This window comes from Podarcis raffonei, chromosome 5 (assembly GCF_027172205.1).
Source record: "Podarcis raffonei isolate rPodRaf1 chromosome 5, rPodRaf1.pri, whole genome shotgun sequence".
NCBI lineage: Eukaryota > Metazoa > Chordata > Lepidosauria > Squamata > Lacertidae > Podarcis > Podarcis raffonei.
The window spans coordinates 91,311,473-91,331,728 of record NC_070606.1 but is presented as its reverse complement, the minus strand read 5'-3'; the positions used below and the strand labels follow the sequence as shown (position 1 = coordinate 91,331,728).

At 43.2% G+C, this 20,256-nt stretch overlaps 1 protein-coding gene across 4 annotated transcripts in view; it reads right to left on the bottom strand.

Moving 5' to 3' along the window:
* USP13 (ubiquitin specific peptidase 13) overlaps nucleotides 1-20,256 on the bottom strand; it is a 66,623-nt gene that overhangs the window by 22,794 nt on the left and 23,573 nt on the right. For all 4 annotated transcript variants that reach the window (XM_053390607.1, XM_053390608.1, XM_053390610.1 and 1 more), the window contains exons 4-7: nucleotides 9,538-9,659; nucleotides 8,288-8,430; nucleotides 6,952-7,136; nucleotides 873-967 (exon numbers count right to left, since the gene is read on the bottom strand). In XM_053390607.1, the coding sequence (XP_053246582.1) occupies nucleotides 873-967; nucleotides 6,952-7,136; nucleotides 8,288-8,430; nucleotides 9,538-9,659 (545 nt within the window). The remainder of the gene's footprint in view (nucleotides 1-872; nucleotides 968-6,951; nucleotides 7,137-8,287; nucleotides 8,431-9,537; nucleotides 9,660-20,256) is intronic.

Here is a 20,256-nt window from a genome sequence, read left to right as displayed (position 1 = left end):
GACGGGGTTAGCTCCCATTGCTCGGTCCCTGCTCCTGCCAACCTAGCAGTTCGAAAGCACGTCAAAGTGCAAGTAGATAAATAGGTACCACTCCGGCGGGAAGGTGAACGGTGTTTCCGTGCACTGCTCTGGTTCGCCAGAAGCAGCTTAGTCATGCTGGCCACATGACCTGGAAGCTGTACGCTGGCTCCCTCGGCCAATAAAGCGAGATAAGCGCCACAACCCCAGAGTTGGTCACGACCGGACCTAATGGTCAGGGGTCCCTTTACCTTTTTAAACTTTGCAAAATGTGACTGTACGGTTCAATCCTGGGCAGGAGGGCAAGCGTAGCCTTGGTTTCCAAATACACATATATTGTACATCAGGGTTGGGGAACCTCACGCCAAACGCAGCATTCCAGGCCTCTGTATCTGATCCTAAGTTTACAATCATTGTTCCAACCACTTGCAAGCAGCCCCCAAAAGATTCCCCAGAAGGTAATGTGGTCCCTGGGCTGAGAAAGGTTCCCCACTCCTTTCTCACTTCCCACTCTACATGCTTAGAGCCTTACCGAACTCAGAATTTGTAAAAATGTTACATGGAAAAAATACGAGGCATTACACTTACTTCTGTAAAACAAGAAAATCTTTAATAAAGAAAGAAAGAAAGAAAGAAAGAAAGAAAGAAAGAAAGAGCCTGGTGTCATTTTATTATGTTATCAGATGCCTTTTAGCAGGAGAACATAAACTGAAAAGCAGATTATATATTTTAAAAGAAAGAAGGATCTCCCGCAATAATGGAAACTGTGCTTTTCCAATTGAGGCACTGATTTTCCCTGCTATTTTCCATGACTGCTGAAGATACAGATTCTGAATAAAAGGAAAGCCGCTTACTACATGCATTTGGAGCATATCAATGCCAAAATGTGCTAAGTGTTTGGCTATGTGTGGGTCCAAAACCGCCTCCTCTTCATCAAAGGAATAGACATCTGCAGAGAAAAGAAGAAAAAGGACTGCTCACTGAGTGTTACCCATCAGCGTTATTTAACAACAGCATATTCTTGAAGCTTTACCACCAAGCGATAGTAATTTTGCTGCACACATGCCAGCTCAACTATTAAGCAAATTCTGGACATTCTGTTCGCTACCAAGTTCTCCACATTATAATGGTTCCATTGGCAACCAAGAGATCCCTATTCTAAGGTGCCCTTCAGACATTGCTGCAGCAGCTTGGTGCGCCACTGTTCTGTGGCTTCATCCCACATTGCCCAGGGCAATTTGAGAGGCGCAGAACAAGGCAACTGGCTCTGTCCTTGCAGCAGTGAGCTTTCAGGTGTTAGAAAGAAAGTCACAGCCAAGGAGCAGAATGAATGCTTTCCACACAGTAGTTCTCGGGTTCAATCCCTGGAATCTCCAGTTCTTTTAAGGCAGGGGTGCCCAAACTTTTTTCAAAGAGGGCCAGATTTGATGACGTGAGGGCCGACCATAGTTGTTGACCTTTTTTAGAGCTGTAGGACATACCCGACCATAGGACGCACCTTGTTTTAGAGGGGGAGAACAAGAAAAAAAATTATCCCCCTCTCTGTGCAGCGCCCCTTCAGCAAAGCAGCAGGAGAGAAGGAGCCCCTTCCATTTCTCCTCCCACTTAGCTGAAGGGGCACTGCGCCTTAGCTGAAGGGGCACCTACCCTTCAGCGAAAGGAACCCGAAGCCTCCGGAGCGCAGCGGGAGTGCTCCCACTGCGCTTCGGAGGCTTCGCATTGCTATTGCTGAAGCCAAGGACCCTGCATTCACTCCATAAGAAGCACACACATTTCCCCTTAATTTTTGGAGGGGAAAATGTGCGTCTTATAGAGCGAAAAAATATGGAAACTGCCATAGGGGTCCGGATTAGACGGACTTTGGACATGCCTGCTTTAAGGTATCAGAGGGCAGACTTTCTCTGCCTTGAAATTAGAGAGCTACTGCCAGTCAAGAGTAGAAAATGCGGGGCTGCATGAACCAGTGGTTTAGTATAAGCTCAGTTTGGCTCTATCCACTGGCCAGAGAACAAAAAGGCCACTCAGAGGTCGTCTCTTGCCTGGAGAAGGGGGAAGGGTTATGAACCCTGCTCCACTAAACCCAGAGGGATCCTCCCCTCCAGAAATTAAGAGAGACAGGGATTGTGGGATTGCTTTTCTCCACGAAATCAAATCAAGGCAACTGGCAATTGGCACACAGGTGCTCTCTCTTGTTCCCGATCAGAGTGGCTGCCTACCTGCAAATGAAGAGCCCCCGCCTCCCCACCAGGCTGCAAGTAGCTCCTCTGCCTAAAAAACTGTTAGCTAAAAGCCAGGGTGCAGCACAGGTCAAGCCCTGCCTTTCAAGAGGAACATAACACAGCAAGGGAAGGACTGCCTGGTTCCTTCATCAGCAAGAGAAAGAGCAGCTGCTGAGAACTTTCCTGCCCCACCTGCCAGGAAGAACACTCTGCTCCAAATGCTACACCCTTGTGCAAATTAATTGAAACAAAGCATGTTTTCTATCTTACTCGTAATCCTGTACTCAAAACAAACACAAAAAGTCAGTTGATCATTATGGTGTTGGAAGCCTGCAGCCAACAGAAGGAATGATGCTCTGGCCACAACATATTGAGGTTCTACAAAAGGGAGTTATTCCAGAGCTGGAAAAGAGGTACCCTGATGGCACTGGGATATTGCAGCAGGACCTAGTCACTCACACCCCGCCCCGTCACACAAGAAATTCATGACAGAGCAGCCAATACAGGTACTTGATTGGCCAGGGAATTCCCCGGATGTAAATCCCATTGAGAATTTGTGGGCTATATGCAATAGTTGCCTCCGTGCTGTAGACTGTACGACTATAGAGAAGCTCATTCAGGCGCTGATTCAAGTGTGGTACAGGGATCCGAAAATCAACAGTGACTGTTCGAAACTAGTAGACTCCATGTCAACCAGTGTTCAAATGCTGCTTAAAAACAGCAGAGGTCATATCCGTTACTAATGTATGTATGTGTGAGTTTTGTACATGTATATGTGAGTTTTGTACAATAAACTACATTGTTTGTTTCAATTAATTTGCACAAGGGTGTAGTTGCCCTGGGGCAGAAGAACCTGGGACTGCACTTCAGCTATGAAATCTGCTATCAGAAGATGCAGTGATGATCACCAACACCATACTGCCTCTAATACTGGAGGTAGTATGTAGTCAGCAGAATTAGTAGCCACTGAGAGGGCAGCTGTGTGGGCTGTTATGTACAAAATAAGAAGGCAGACCCACTCCCCACCGCCCAGGTTCTTGCATAGCCTGCTAGTTGAAAGCAGACAACATTTCCCTTGCTGGCACTAGCGGCCCAAGAAGCTAGTAAAAAGGTGCGTTGCAGGAGACAAGATGGCCCTTTGGGTCTCTTCCAACTATATAATTCTATGATTCTAGGAAGCCTCGCTTTACCAGCAAGTTCAAGACAGTTGCAACAGGCATCAGCACATGCCAGATGTGCCCTCCCCACAAATCCTCAATTGCTCTCCTCGTCCCTGTAAGTAACTCCTTGTGTGCTCCCCCAATCTCAAAGCATGGGCTTACTACACATAGTATCACAGGTGTGGATCCAAACTTTCCTTCCATTTAATGCAACAGAGTTCATGGAACAAGCCTCTCCTGCCTCTATTTTTCCTCTGCAGCCCCCTCAATGTGCACACGCGAACACACCCCACAAAAATCTGGTCCTGGGGTTGCAGGAGCCTTGGGAATGGTGTGGCATATGGTGTCGTGGGCTGCAGGGGGTAGGAGTTGGGAGCAATTGCTCCCAAACCCCCAATTGCATGGATGGAGGAGCAACTTAGGATCCAAGCTGTGGCGTCTAAACAGGCTGGCAAAGATGTTTTTCTCCATGAGGCAGACCCATTAAGGACTCCTATGTCTGTTTGTTTATATTTGTTTAACCATCCCCTGCAGGAGGTTGCTGGGCTACTCTATTCCTTGAATCAGGCAGGCATCTCTGGCCTTTGGCAACCTGTCGATGTCTCCTCTTCACTTACAGCACAGTATGGAACCTGTTCATCTGGGTTTTAACTGTAGCGGATTTAATGTTCAGTGTACGTGCGGCAAAACAGAAGGATGAACAGGACTGCGAACTGGGAGATTAAAGCGCTGCACTTGAATCTGAAAGACCTGCATTCAAAGCATACCGTGTGCCTTTGGGGCAAGTCATCTCATAGCTTCCCATCTGCTAAGGAATATATTGCCATCTGCTAATGCTGATATTGCTAATGAGGGTATGTAGTTCAAAGGATTTCCACCAGGGTCATGAGGCAGTCTGAGATAGCCGCCTCAGGTGGTAGAATCCAAGGAGCACCTCCATAGGCACATACCATCGCCAGAGAAGTGGATGCGGTGGCTTCCAGGCTCCAGGAAGATCTCACAAGAGCCCTGCAAGAGCTCCATGAGGTTGTGCAGAGCCTCGTGCACCCTTCCCGAGACACTGGTAAGAGAGACAGAGTGCCTTGTTTACCCAAGATATTGAGAAGGTTGTATGAGGCATTTTCGTGATCTCGTGGGGCTGTTGCAAGAGTTCACCAGAAGCCAGAACCAGAATTTCTGCAGAATGAACCCAGAGGCCATAGGCATGTGATCTTGGTAAATGAGGCTTTGGCTGGGGCAGAAAGGTGAAGAACTTCCCATTATGCCTCAGGCATTGAAACGGGATAGGCCACCCCTAATTTCCACCCTCTTTATTTGAAAAACGATAATACAAATGACCTCTTTCTCCATAGGAACAGTGAAAGGAGAAACTTAAAATTAGCTGGAATTTCAGATCTGCTACTGCTGCTAAATCACCTTGTAATCCTAGTTTGGGTTCAAAAGCAGCATACTAAGGTTTTATCAGAGCTAAAACCGTGAGCATCATCCAGCCATATAATTTCTGGCCTCCTAAATCCTGCAAGGCAAAAACAGGAGCAGTGTTCCTCTCGATAAGCGCTGCGATGTCCAGCTGAGAAAGTCCAGCATTCTCTCCGCTAGTGTCTGCCAAGGGTGACCCTGCTGGCATTTATGGATAGGCATGGTGCCCTTCTGCTGCCATTGCATGCCAAAGGAGTCTCTGTTTCCAGGTACATATTATTGTTCCCCTCTGTAAACAAGAGCTCAGTGTTCTCGTGCTTTTCCAGTTAAGTCACAATGCTGTGCGGCACCTGGAAAAAGTTTGTGTGCTTTATCAGAGTCACCTTCATCAGAGCCACCTAAATGAACCTTGGGTTACATCTGTAACAATATTTGAAGCATTTCACTTCAGCTGGAAAAAACATCCATATGGATGTCTGACTGGAGATAAAACAAAACAGGGACAAAACAATAACATTTGAAACCTTAAGTCCATGCAAATAAGCCACTCCAGAGGCCAGCTGAGGTCAACTTTTGAAGTGCTGATATTCATCTAAGGTCACTTGGATACAAATCTTTGTTTGCCTTTCATTGCCATTTTACTCCAACTTTTACATTACATCCATGCCAACTGAGGATTACATTTCATATTTCTGATGAAGAAGGCTCCAAGCCACAAAAGCTTACGACATAACATAATTTGTCAGTCTTTTAAAGTCTTACAAGATTCTTTGTTGTTTTCGCAGAAACAGATTACAAAGCAACACCTCTGGATATCTTTAAAATTTCTTCTTTTTTCATTTGAGTTTGCACTCCAGGAACCCTGGAAATGCAAACTACACTAATTCTTTTTAGCAGTTATAAGAATGGGATGCAACTGAAGCTTACAGTTCTCCGCTGAAATCAAAAGATCAGTACACTTTAAAACCTGAATTTTGTTTCATATTTCCTTTTGTATTTAGGACCCTCTGGTATCTAACTGATCACAAATTAGACAAAAAGAAAATATTAAGGATTAGTAAACTGCTCTTGTTTACTGTAAGCAGGAATAAAACACGTTGTCTGGCCTATTGTGTTTTTCGGGGGGGGACGAAGGGAGCGAAGAGTACACAGAGAACTATTGTCCCTCCTCCCCTCCCTGCTAAAAGAATTGTTTGCAAGGATGAATGATAAAGATTTTAAAGGTAACCTAGGATACTTAAAAGACTACGTGCATGTTTAATTCTCTGCTATGGCTCTGTTCTATTATTAACCAACTGAAATCTGTACTGTTACGCAAATTCCCACTGCAATATGTCGGTCCTCTTAATAGCCTGCTTTGGCCAAAATATTATGCAGGTGACTCAAGACCAGAGCCTTTGATCCCCACCCCACCCCTGGCCAGATGGAAGCCCTCCAGAGCAGTATGTCAATCGTGCATCATGATGGGCACATAAGCCTCATTAGCATCCCTTCCCCTAATAAATTTTGTCCCTATGCCCTCAGTGCACAACCATTAACAATGACAAGAGGCCACTCTGCCCTTTTCAGTCACAGCCAGAAGTTCCAATGATTTATGTGCTTCCTGACGCTGCATTAATTCTACGGTAAGAGTTTGGGGGTGGAAGGAGAGCTGTAGAGAGCCGCCAGCTGAGCCACAGAGCCCCTGGGAGCAAAAACATGGCTATGCTGAAGGGGGTCTGCAAATCCCTTTGTTCTAAACGTGCAGCCTCCTCCTCGGATGTGGCACACTCAAGCCAAGCACCAAATCTGTTTTGCTGTGGCAATGCTGAAAGGATGCGTTTCCCCGCTTTGGCTAGCTTTGCAGCAAAACTGTGTGCATGGGCAGGAATGAGAATCCTTTGAGTTGCACAACATGGCCTGCCTTTGTTGAGAACAGTCAGATGTAGAAAAGATATCATCCAGGACACTTGTGCATATCCCAGTTCAGTGAGAGTGCAGAATGTTGAACCTTGTCCCGAATTCAGTTTCTGTAAAACCCCTGCTTACTTCCTCATTTTCTTGCCCTCTTCTATACTACATGTCTGTGATAAAACCAAGAGACAGTGATGATGTGGGCTACCTGATAAAAGGTACTTATTTTCCTACTGACTAACCTGCACCATCAGGAGTAATTGTTCCAAGCTTCACTGCTAAGGGATAACCCATCTCCTTATAATGTTCCAGCGCATGTCCATTTCCTCCACTGCCGTAAAAGAACCACTTTCCGCACAGTACTGACCCATCTGTGAGATTCAGCCAAAGATTCTCCCGCAGGTCACATTTTGAGCATTTCCAGCCACTGGAAAGCAAGAAACATTCAGGGGTTAGATTGGCAGTACTGGGGAAACCTGGGTCTACCTCCAAAACCAGCAAGTGGCCAAGATTCCCACACTGGATTAACCATAGGGTTCTCCTTGTCAACTGCCAATGGGACAACAACAATCTGCTGCCATCTGAGTAGCCCCACATCACCAATCCTCAAAAACTGCTGTTCTTCATTAACGATAACTGTATGTAGGAAGAAATTCAGTATTGCTCTGTTACAAATGTTTTCTTAACATAAGCGTTTCTGCTTGCCTGAGGAAACAAGCGTCTCCTTCTTATGTTCACTCCTGAGCTGCCCAGAGCCAATTGGGGGACATGCAGGGGAGCTCTGTTGTGCAAGGAGAAGTCTACTAGGAGGATCTGTTAGTTGAATCTGGTCCATGGTGCTATCAATATGTATATATATATACTGTATGTATACAGACCAACATAAGAAAAGAAACGCAAGAGACATTAAGCTCTTGGAAAACTTACAACCAACATTTCGGTAGTGGGGGAACAAAAAGATGGAAAGGAAGGAACAGGGAGGACTGGGTAAAAAGGGATTAATGTGAGCAAATTGTCCTCCTATACTGAGTATTCAATACAGAACACTCAATACAAACGTGTCAAATAAAGCAGAAAGACCTGCCAACGGTTTAAAACATTGTATATTAAATGTTATAAAACCATATAACGTACTGCAGAGCACTTTAGAATCATTTAATTAACTTTAATGTCCTTTGCGTGAGGCAGATAATGGATTAATGCAGTGTTAATGGGTATGAAGAAAACGTAAATAGCTGCCAACAGGGAACTTAATGGCTGCTGCAGACAGAAAATGAGAGGAGTGACAGATAAGATGGTTTCTATAAAAGTGTTGTGCTACATATCTATGTGCTATGGGGTGGGGGTGGGACCCTTATGGAAGATCTTACCCGAGAGCTCCTTAGCTATTTCTCTCTGTATCACATTATTCTTGGCAAGTGTGGTTTTCTGGTCTTGTTCTTTAATCAGGCACCTATCCTAACCACCCATCCCCAAAGGCATCCAATTGGTTAACATGGGATGCAGAAGCTGGATTAGGTGGGTTCTGGGATCTGTTCCACAGGGCAGTTCTCAGGTAACAAAGTGCAACAGTCTCACCTGGGAGGAATCCTGACTCCATTGTCCATCTGTACAAGAGTGTTGGCATGTTTGGACACTTGCAGCTCCTCTTCCCACGAATCTGGGTCTTGCTTCCTATAAGGAGATTTCGAACTGAGGACTGCGTCGCAAGCTATCGTAACCTAGAGGTAGGGGGCAAAGTCAAAGTGAACATAAAAGGCAATGTAAAAAACCAAAACCAAAAGACAAAACTATCCCTATGTAATAATAATAATAATAATAATAATAATAATAATAATAATAATAATAATAATAATAATTTATACCCCACCCATCTGGCTGGGCTTCCCCAGCAACTCTGGGCGGCTTCCAAAAAAATATTAAAATACTGTAATACATCAAACATGGCTGCCTTCAGATGTCTTCTAAAAGTCTGGTAGTTGTTGTTCTCTTTGACATCTGGTGGGAGGGCGTTCCACAGGGCGGGTGCCACTACCGAGAAGGCCCTCTGCCTGGTTCCCTGTAACTTGGCTTCTCGCAGGGAGGGAACCGCCAGAAGGCCCTCGGTGCTGGACCTCAGTGTCCGGGTAGAGCGATGGGGGTGGAGATGCTCCTTCAGATATACTGGACCGAGGCCATTTAGGGCTTTCAAGGTCAGCACCAACACTTTGAATTGTGCTCGGAAACATACTGGGAGCCAATGTAGGTCTTTCAAGACCGGTGTTATATGGTCTCGGCGGCCGCTCCCAGTCACCAGTCTGGCTGACGCGTTCTGGATTAGTTGTAGTTTCCGGGTCACCTTCAAAGGTAGCCCCACGTAGAGCGCATTGCAGTAGTCCAAGTGGGAGATAACCAGTGTTTGCAACCAAGTACACCAGTAATGATAAGCAATTAGCTTTCATATAGCACTTTAGAATGATCAAACTGTTTCCATAGTCCTCACAAGAGCCCTGCAAGGCAGGTCAAAAGTATCCCTATATTGCAGAGGAGTGGAGTTAAGACTAAAAGACAACATATTGCCCAAGGCCATCAAGTGAATTCAAGGCTGAGTCAAGATCTTAGTAAAGGACTCAGCCATGCAACACATACACTCTCGGCCATTGTATTCCACTGCTCTACCAAAATATAAGGATCTGCCTTAAAAACCTACTTAAGCTCAGCGTGGCCTAGTCTAGCAGTTCTCCAAGGTCCCACAAATAGGTCTTTCCCAGGCTTGGCACCCACGATCCTTTAAGAGTGAAAGATTAAATCAGTTTAAATCCCATTCTTTGTCTGTTACCCACACTTACCAAAGCTGGCAACTCTTCTATGTTGGGTAAAGGAATTTCAAAGTGGTCTGGAAATATGACAAGTTTAGCTTCATCCTCAAATTCATAATCATCGTTGTTTAAATCACCATTGGATTCTAGGTCTGAGAGGGAGAGAAAGAGAGAGAAAACTCAGAGCATTAAAATGATAACAGGTAAAGATACCAGACCTACACCAGGCTTTGCCTGGGAAATTCCCAGGCACCTAGTTACTCAAGTTAACACTTTTAAATCAATTAGCAGTACAACAAAAGTTCAAATGTTAATTCAATAAACCATGTACTCTCAGGCAATATTTTCACCCTCTCTTTAATTAAGCCTCTTGAGGAAAATGCCAGGTTTTTTTTAATGACAGTTTGTTTATTCAGTACATTCCAACCTTTCTTCCTAGGAGGTCAAGGCTATGTATGTGGTTCTCTACCACCCACATGTACCCAAACTGTGAAATTTTATTTATTCATTTCATGAATATATATGGGGATGTATATCTACAACACTTAATACCAAGGCAGCCTCTTGGCTTGCTGGAGGAGAGGACTGGACTGAGAGAGAAACACCTGGAAGACTTCAGCATATTTTCTGAGCTTATGTTCATTTCTCCCACTCCTCAGGTATGTACTTATGGGAGCCATTGCCCAGAGATGCAAACCAAGTTTCATCCATCAGCCAAGCAATCCCTGTTGGCCTTAAACAGTGAAGACTTCTGGTTCCAGTTGTGGGTGGCTGTTTTAGTATAGCTGGTGCAATGGTTTGTGAACTGGACATTTTAAACTATTGATTTTTTACTGTATTGTTTATATTGGCTGTTTTCGACTGTATGCCCTTTAGGGTAGAATTCTTATTCTGACTGTGTACAGCCCCCTGTACACTGATGTATATATAAACAAATATATAAACAAATGTTTATATATTTTATATAAACAAATGTTAACAAGTAAGCTGGTTACAACAATACAATACAGTGGTACCTTGGGTTACATACGCTTCAGGTTACATATGCTTCAGGTTACACACTCCGCTAACCCAGAAATAGTGCTTCAGGTTAAGAACAGAAATAGGGCTCCGGCAGTGCGGCAGCAGCAGGAGATCCCATTAGCTAAAGTGGTGCTTCAGGTTAAGAACAGTTTCAGGTTAAGAACAGACCTCTGGAACGAATTAAGTACTTAACCTGAGGTACCACTGTATCCCTATCTATAAATACTGAGACTGATGAACTACAATACCAAACAAAATTTAGAATCCACAAAAAGAAAAAAAACATGGCACCACATTGCAAAATATCTTAAGAACCAGGGATCCCTCCCCTCTTGCCAAGGCCTGACTCACAACATGCAGCGCTCAGCCACACCCACACAATCACATCATATCCAGAATCCCTCTTAAATACTACTAATTTCCCTACGGCAAAAGCACAAATCAGACAATACTCACAAGCTCATCCAATGTCGCTCTTCCTGCCAATACACACCAAACACTCCAATATATCTTGTCAATCCCCAGACTACAGTCATCCATCGCTCCATTCACTCTGCTAGTAAATGTGCTGCAAAAACAGTACATTCAGATTAGGTTTCCCCAATACCAGTTCAATATGAACCACGCAGACGCTCAAGGTCAGTTTTCTCCTTTGCCCACTCTGCCAGCCACCCCTTTCCTATACCCGCCCCCCAGGCTCTCCTACATACAGTGGTACCACGTGTTACGTACCATCCCCCTTATGAATGCTGCGGGTTATGCGCTCCGCTCCTTCTTGCAACCTTTGTCCCGGGATGCAAGTAGAAGTCGCGCTCCGGCGGCACGGCAGCAGCAGGAGGCGCCATTAGTGCAAGTGCGCCTCTTGTTACGAGCGGTTTCGGGTTACAAATGGGCCTCCGGAATGGATTAAGTACGTAACACGAGGTACCACTGTATAGGCACCTTTGGAAACATCCGCTGCGTGGCAAGGCCCTGAACCCTCCCCCTTAGTTGGAATAAAGACACTTGACTCAAGTATTTTAGGTTAATGGGCTAAAAAAGGCCACAACTTTATTGTTTACAGAATGTGAGTGGTATTGGGTTAGGCACTGGAACCAAACCGACTATATTTGACCCCTGACCACCTACAGGAAGTCTCAGAAGGGTTAACCACCAGTAGGGGGAGCTCTGTTGATGCACATCAACTAGGAACTCTCCCCCCCCCCCAGGGTCACCAATACAGACAGGGGTCGTGCCATGGCTGTACCAGGAATCAGTCTTAGGCTTCTTCCAAGATCACAAAGGCTGCAACAACTCCAACCAGATGCAACCAGAGTAATAACTTTGGCTCTCTCCCAGTTCACACTCATTGACTGGATTTCAATACAGTCCTTCATCTGAGGCTCACGGAGCGGTTCACAATGTAAAAACACAAAGTACATAACACAGTAACAATCAAAAACCAATTTTAAAAACCCACGGCTTAAAAGACCATAGATTTAGATTGTTTAGTTCACCAACAGCCCATTCCCATACACAAGTGGAAAATCAGAGAGGAAGTCACTAGCTCACTTGTATGAAAGGATGCTCAATCAATTATTGGGGAATGCAATTACAGAATCTTCTCCCAATTGCTAAAACTAATCATATTTATTTTAGCCAAAAGGTAATGATGAAACACTATACCTAATAGAACAAATATCTCCCACAATTCAACACTTACATGCAAAGCAGAAAGTATACACAAGTAAGGGATACTTTTTTAAAAAAAAGTTTTTATTAATGATTTACTTGGGTTTCATACATTGTCTCAGTTTTCAGATCATGAAGTCGTTTTTACAGATCAGTTATATTTGATGTGAGACTTTAATGTTGTATACAGTATAAGATTGGGGAAGAAGCGGTGGAGAAAAGGCGGGTAGTAAACTTTCATTCTTTTAGAGGGAGATATTGAGCTTCGGTGTCTAGACTGAAAGGCACAGCCTGCATCCTAATCCTAGGTGTTGATTCAGGCTGTGATTTGGGGCTGTGGGTGAGACAAAAGACAAAGAAATAACGAAATCTGTACTTGCTCAGAGGTACTCTCAGTCTCACTCCTGCCATTGCGAAGAGAGTTTCTGGGGCTAAGCCCTGGTGAGACTAAACAGAAAACAATTCTGCCATGGAGGAAATAATAGTATTATGTTGTATAATATCGGGGGGGGGCGTCCTTTACAACGCAAACTGAGTCATCTAGTCTGACCCTCTAATTCACACACAATTCCAAATAAGCTGCCAAAAATTCAGACACCTGAATTACATGCACACCCCTTCATGAACAATCTCAGATTTAAAGTGTGGAATGAGCTGTAAGCGGCCAATTTATGCAGACGAACAAAAAACTTTGAGACTGCAGACCCTTTTCCTTGCCTTCCACACATTGTTTGACCTAAAAGAAGGGAAAGGATGAGCTTGCTCTCTGCGGCAAGCTCTTTTCAATCACAATGGCCAATATTTTTATTTCTTCACTTCATTAACTACTGAGGACAATTCATCATTGGCATAATGCACCCATTATAAAATGTGGGTCCATTCCAAATGGAAGCATGGGAATTTCACCTACTTAAAGTCAGAATACTTTCCAATAACTGGATGTTAATTACTTTGCTGGCAAGAATGACCCCCATCAGGAAGTGAAGCAGTGACCTGGAGTTGAAAGGTTCTATTATTTCAGTCAACTAACTAATCCCTTGAATTACCCAGCAATTATGGGAAATTAGGATCTTGGTCTTCAAGTCTCAAGCAGCATTTCAGTTATTTTATAAATGCTACAGCGTTGTCCCTTCTGACAATTTATGAGTCAAAAAGTCCAATGGAAACAAGTGCTGCATATAGAACTCCTGGGTTCAAGTATTTCTTCAATGCAAGCAACTATTTCCTGGACCGGATGAGTTTGAGCAATGAGCTTAATGATCTCTTTCACAGGGTTCTTTTAGAAGGCAACATGAAACTTCTACAATATAGTTTCATCGTGCTAAAGGTGCTAGGGAAATAAGACGTTCATTGAGGAAAAGCTGTATCAAGTTTCAGGAAGCAGGCCACGTATTTGGAATTGACAAAAGTGCTTTTAAAATTCTACAATATTTCAGTACTAGAAAAATTCCTGGTGCGCAGCCACGCAGGTGACTAGTAATCTGAAACCTATATTTTAGTATTGGTAGGACAGATCGTGAAGCTGAGGCTCCAATACTTTGGCCACCTCATGAGAAGAGAAGACTCCCTGGAAAAGACCCTGATGTTGGGAAAGATGGAGGGCACAAGGAGAACGGGACGAGAGAGGACGAGATGGTTGGATAGTGTTCTCGAAGCTACCAGCATGAGTTTGACCAAACTGCGGGAGGCAGTGGAAGGCAGGAGTGCCTGGCGTGCTCTGGTCCAGGGGGTCACGAAGAGTCAGACACGACTAAACGACTAAACAACAACAACAACAACCTAACACCACCATGCTCACTCCTGCAAACAAGGATGCTGGTAATTCAAAAACGCCCTAGCCAGAACCTGATCTCCAAGATCTTTCCCAAACTGTGTGTAGTGAGGAAAAAGACACTCTGCACATTCAGCATGAATGTTATGATGGGCCTCTTTGATTTTCATATATTTTGCAAGATATCTGATATTTGTGCAGAGGATGATACAAGGGTCCCTTTTACACATCAGAGATGGCTGCGTGATCCATCTCTTTTTCCTTTAGTATAAGGTAGAGCTTCTCAAAGCAACCTTTTAGCACAGAGGTGTGGAACCTTCTTCAGCCTGAGGGCCACATTTCCTGCTAGGCAATCTGCTGAGGGCCACATGCCAGTGGTGGGCAGAGTCAGAGGTGGAGCAACAAATGTAAACATTACCTTTGTGGAGTAGGCTAGTTTTGATGGACTTGCAGAGAGTCCAAGGGCCAGACAGTGCGGCCACATTTGAGAGTCATGGCCTGAGATTTCCTGCCCCTGTTTCTGCACTTAAAGTGTGAAAATCAGGTACTCAAGTTTTCCTTGCTCAAGTACAGTGGTACCTCGGGTTACATATGCTTCAGGTTACATACGCTTCAGGTTACAGACTCCGCTAACCCAGAAATAGTACCTCGGGTTAAGAACTTTGCTTCAGGATGAGAACAGAAATCGTGCTCCAGTGGTGCAGCGGCAGCAGGAGGCCCCATTAGCTAAAGTGGTGCTTCAGATTAAAGACAGTTTTTTTTTTTAATATATTTTTATTCATTTTACAAAACAATAATACAAATTGTACAAATTTCCATATATTTGATTCCTTTTTTGACTTCCTTCAACTTCTCTGATAATCATCCGTATTTACATCTCAGATACGCATTTCTCTATTTATATTGCCATTAATCTTCCCTCCCACCTCTATTGCTTTTTAACAATATATCTCAACTTTTACAGTGCTTCTTGAAACCCCGCCAGCGTTGTTTGCACATCACATATTCTTTTCAGATATTCAACAAATTTCCCCCAGTCCTCGATAAATTTTTGGTCTTTAAAGTATCTAATTTTTCCAGTTAATCTGTCCAATTCTGAATAGTCTGTCAACTTCAGTCTCCATTCTTCTAACGTCGGAATTTCTTCTTGTTTCCATTTCTGGGCCAGTAGGGTTCTTGCTGCTGTAACCGCATATTGAAAAAGTTTACAGTCTTTCCTTCTTATTTCATTTCCTGTAATTCCTAAAAGGAAGGTCTCTGGTTTTTTAACAAATGTATATTTTAACATCTTTTTCATTTCGTTGTAAATCATCTCCCAAAAACCCTTCACTTTCCTACATTCCCACCACATGTGATAGAACGTGCCTTCTTTTTCTTTGCACTTCCAACACTTATTGCACGTCTTATACATTTTTGCAAGTTTTACCGGAGTGATGTACCATCTGTAAAACATTTTCATTACATTTTCTTTTAGTACTGTACATGCGGTAAATTTTAAGCTCTGATTCCACAGTTTTTCCCAATCTTCAAACTGTATATTGTACCCAAAATCCCTGGCCCATTGTATCATCACTGATTTGACTTCTTCATCTTTCAAATTCCATTCTAACAAAGTTTTATACATTTTCGATAAAATTTTGCACTCATTATTTATCACCTCTATTTGAAACCTTGAATCTTTTTCTGCATAGCCCCTTTCTTTGACATCTTTTTTAAACATCTCATTAACTTGAAAATAGTGCAACCAATCATAAACATGTTCTTTAACTTGTTCATATGGCCTTAATTTCCATTTTCCTCCTTCCTTAATTATCAATTCACCATATGTAATCCAATTACCTCTCATATTTATTTTCTTTACAGTCATTACCTCTAGTGGTGACAACCAATGTGGAACTTTTGGCTCTAACAGATTTTTGTACCTGTCCCATATTTCCAATAATGAACCCCTAAATATATGATTCCCAAAACCTTTATGAATTTTCCTCTTTTCACACCATAAGTACGCGTGCCACCCGAATCTGTTGTCAAAACCTTCTAAATCTAATAGCTGACTGTTCTCTAATTTTATCCATTCTCTCAACCAGCAAAGACCTGCTGCTTCGTAATACAATTTCAGATCCGGCAGGGCAAAGCCGCCTCTCTCCTTTGCATCCGTTAACAACTTATATTTAATTCTCGGCTTCTTGCCCTGCCAGATATATCTTGAAAGCACTCTTTGCCACTCACTAAAGATTGTTACCCCCTTTAATATGGGGATAGTTTGGAACAAAAACAACATCTTCGGGAGAACACTCATCTTTATCGTGGAAATTCTTCCCCAAAAAGATAATTTCATTCTCCTCCACACGTCAAGATCTTTCCTTATTCCATTCCAGACAGGTATATAGTTGTTCTGATACAAATCAATATTTTTAGGGGTTAGCCAAATTCCTAAATATTTAACCTTTTTTGTCACCTCTATCTCTGTACTTTGTTGCATTATTTCTATCATACTTTGATCCATATTTTTTGTAATTATTTTTGTTTTCTTCTTATTTAGTCTAAACCCTGCCAAATTGCCAAACTTCTCAATCTCATTCAAAACCTCTTTCACGCTTTCTAATGGTTCTTCAGTTGTAATGACCAGATCATCTGCAAAGGCCTTGACTTTGTATTCATTCTGACCAACTGTTATCCCTTTTATTAATTTATTTTGTCTTATTGAACTCAGGAAAACCTCCAGGACCATTATAAATAGTAGTGGAGAGAGTGGACATCCCTGTCTAGTACCTTTTGTTATTTTTATATCTTCTGTGGTTACATTATTTATGATTAACTTTGCTTTCTGCTCTGTATAAATTGCCTTTATCCCATTACAGAACTCAATTCCCGCATCCATAAACTCTAAGTTTTTCAACATAAAGTCCCAAGCGATATTATCGAAGGCCTTTTCTGCGTCAACGAACATTAACATAGCTTGTTTTTCATTCCTGGCAGACAGATATTCCAAAATATTTATTACATTCCTTATATTATCTTTCAACTGCCTGCCTGGAAGAAAACCCGCTTGATCTTTATGGATAATTTCTTGCAGTATTTTTTTCAATCTATTCGCTAAAATCCCTGCGAATATTTTATAATCTACGTTAAGTAGAGAAATAGGCCTGTAATTTTTAACTTGTGATAAGTCTGAGTCCTGGATTAAAGACAGTTTCAGGTTAAGAATGGACCTCCAGAACGAATTAAGTACTTAACCCGAAGTACCACTGTAAGGGCGTAATATAATTAACCTTAATCTAATTAATGTTTACAGGATTCTGCTCTCTGGAAATTCCCTGCTGAGCCCTGCAATATTTTCTAGTTTATGAAGGGATAGATAGAAGAGACCTGAAATAAATTTAAGTTCACCATCCCTTAAAATGTGTGTGGAGTTGGTAGAACATGAGACTCTTAATCTCAAGGTCATGGGTTCGAGCCCCATGTTGGGCAAAAGATTTCTGCATTGCAAGGGGTTGGACTAGATAACCCACATGGTCTCTTCCAACTCTACAATTCTATGAAATGGGTATCTTTCTTTCAAAATGCTGGAACAGAAAACTGAACAATTCACTGGATGTTGCTGTCCTTCTATGACACAGAAGCCATCTTGATAAAGAACTCTCTTCCAGAACTGATGAGCACTTCAAGGTGTTTGGGTAGCACTGAGAGGGTCTCCGTTATTCCCCTTTAGTGAAGACTCCAGCTGCTGCCAGATAAACTTATTAAAATGTTTGAAAAAGCTAAAGCAGAGAGTACGCTGCAATTCCCTTCTACGGGGCTGGAAGCTCAGTGAATCAGAACCTCAGCTTTAAAACAGTGCCGTCATCAGAAGAGTCACAACCAAAGGTCACCAAAACCGCACTTTAAAAAGAATAGGCGAGAGCAGGCAAAACAAAATAAGCGATGGTGTAAGCCTGCGCGGAAGGCGGGTGAGCACAGAGGGAGAGAAGACAGGTCGAGAAGCTGTTATTTTTGGGCAAGCAGTCAGTAGGGTAAATTTCCTTCAGATGCCATCTGGCCAAGTTCAACGAACACGTCACTCTAGTGACGGACGATGACAAACGCTTGGCCACCGGCTGACTGAAAGCAGCAGCTGAAGCCCAGCTGCAGGCAGACAAGGGAGCCGTAAGCTAACACGCTGGAAGGGGAAAGAAAATGGGGGCTGCTTGACTAGACATGCCCAGATCAGATTTAGATGTTACCAACTGAATGTGCTATTAATAGCAGTATAAATCGGAACCCGAGCTGGGCTCCCAAAGAGGATGCCCACTGCACTCAAGGAAGGGAGATAAGAAGAGGATCGCGCACAACTGCGGACTTCCCTTTTACCCCTGTATTTCATCCCATCCCAGAGAGTATGAGCTGCTGCACCCTTGACTGAATGAGAAAGCTAGGAGGCAGGGAGAACCCCATTCCGTGTTCATTTGCTCATTATTACATATACCATATTTACACAAATCTAATGCACCATCAACACGGTGGGGATGCGGGTGGCGCTGTGGGTTAAACCACAGAGCCTAGGGCTTGCCAATCGGAAGGTCGGTGGTTCGAATCCCCGCGACGGGATGAGCTCCCGTTGCTCGGTCCCTGCTCCTGCCAACCTAAAAGTTCGAAAGCACGTCAAAGTGCAAGTAGATAAATAGGTACCACTCCGGCGGGAAGCTAAACGGTGTTTCCGTGCGATGTTCTGGTTCGCCAGAAGCGGCTTAGTCATGCTGGCCACATGACCCGGAAGCTGTACGCTGGCTCCCTCGGCCAATAAAGCGAGATGAGCGCCGCAACCCCAGAGTTGGTCACGACTGGACCTAATGGTCAGGGGTCCCTTTACCTTTTACATATACCATATTTACATGAATCTAATGTGCCATCAAACCTAATGCGCACCTCCATTTTCAAAACCTTGAAACCAAAAAAGTATTTGCTGGTGCCATCCAATCTAATGCCTATGCTAATGTTCGCGACGGAATTTGGCCAAATAAGTTGCAAATTACATTCAAGTAAATATGGTTTGTCTTGCTTCTCCTCCAATGAACTCAATGGTTCTCTTCCCGCCCAACGTTCATGTCCCCATAATAATGCTGTAAAGTAGGTTAGCCCCCAGAGATAGTCACTGGCCCACTGCCACATACTGAGCCTTGGGACTCACTGGGGACTTGAACCCAGACCTTCCCAGTCCAACACTCTGACCACTATATCTGACTGCCTCTCAAAAGTTCAACCTAAATATCCACAATTTAACTAAAAGCAGCAGCAACAAATAGTCCATTTAGAAACATACAAACATCCAACAGCCTTGGTATACCAACTGTATGCCTCTATATAGGAACATGTGGGAAGGGTCATTTGATAAAGGAGGGTCTTCATCTGACAGAGAAAACTGATAAGAGATCACCATGAAGGTGGATGCCAAATCAAAGACAATTCTGGTCTGCCATACAGGATTATTGAAAGAATTATTATTGGGTAGCCAACATGGTGTCATCCAGATGTTCTTGGATTTTTTTTTTAATTTAGCAAAATTCATATACCACTTAATTCCCAAAAGCCTCAAAGTGGTTTACACAAAGCAACGTCTTGATTTATTTTATTTAGCAAAACTTATATACAGTACTGCTTGATTGTAGTAGAGCCTCTAAGCAGTTTACAAGGAAAATGCAACATTCATTAAAGGATACTGATAAAACGAAACATTAAATATATGTCAAACTCATATTGCCCCAATCACTTGACATACTGACTGGGGTGGTGGAAGTTCAACAGCATCGGGGCGGGTGGAGGCATCACGATGAGTACCACTGTGAATTATTGTTAACACCACTGCTAATCAGCAAAACGGGTGTTTGAGAAAATGGAATCTGCCTGCTTGGTCAGAATTCAGGGGAAGAAAGTTCTATTTGCAGCAAATCAAGCTTATAAAAACTGACCATGAATAATATACCGTATTTTTTGCACCATAACACTCACTTTTTTCCTCCTAGAAAGTAAGGGGAAATGTCTGTGCGTGTTATGGAGCGAATGCCTGCGGGTGGCGGGGGGGATCTGCTACAGTCGTGAGCAGAGGATCCATGGTTCCCCTTCCTTCCCTCCTCCATGGTTACAAAGCATGGATCCACATGGATCCTCAGGATTTTTGCATTGGGCTACTCCAAACTCACTGTCAGATGACATGTGTGTGGCCACAGCATGAACCACAAAAATCATATATCCACTATTTCGTTTAGAATATTTTTTTTCTTGTTTTCCTCCTCTAAAAACTACGTGCG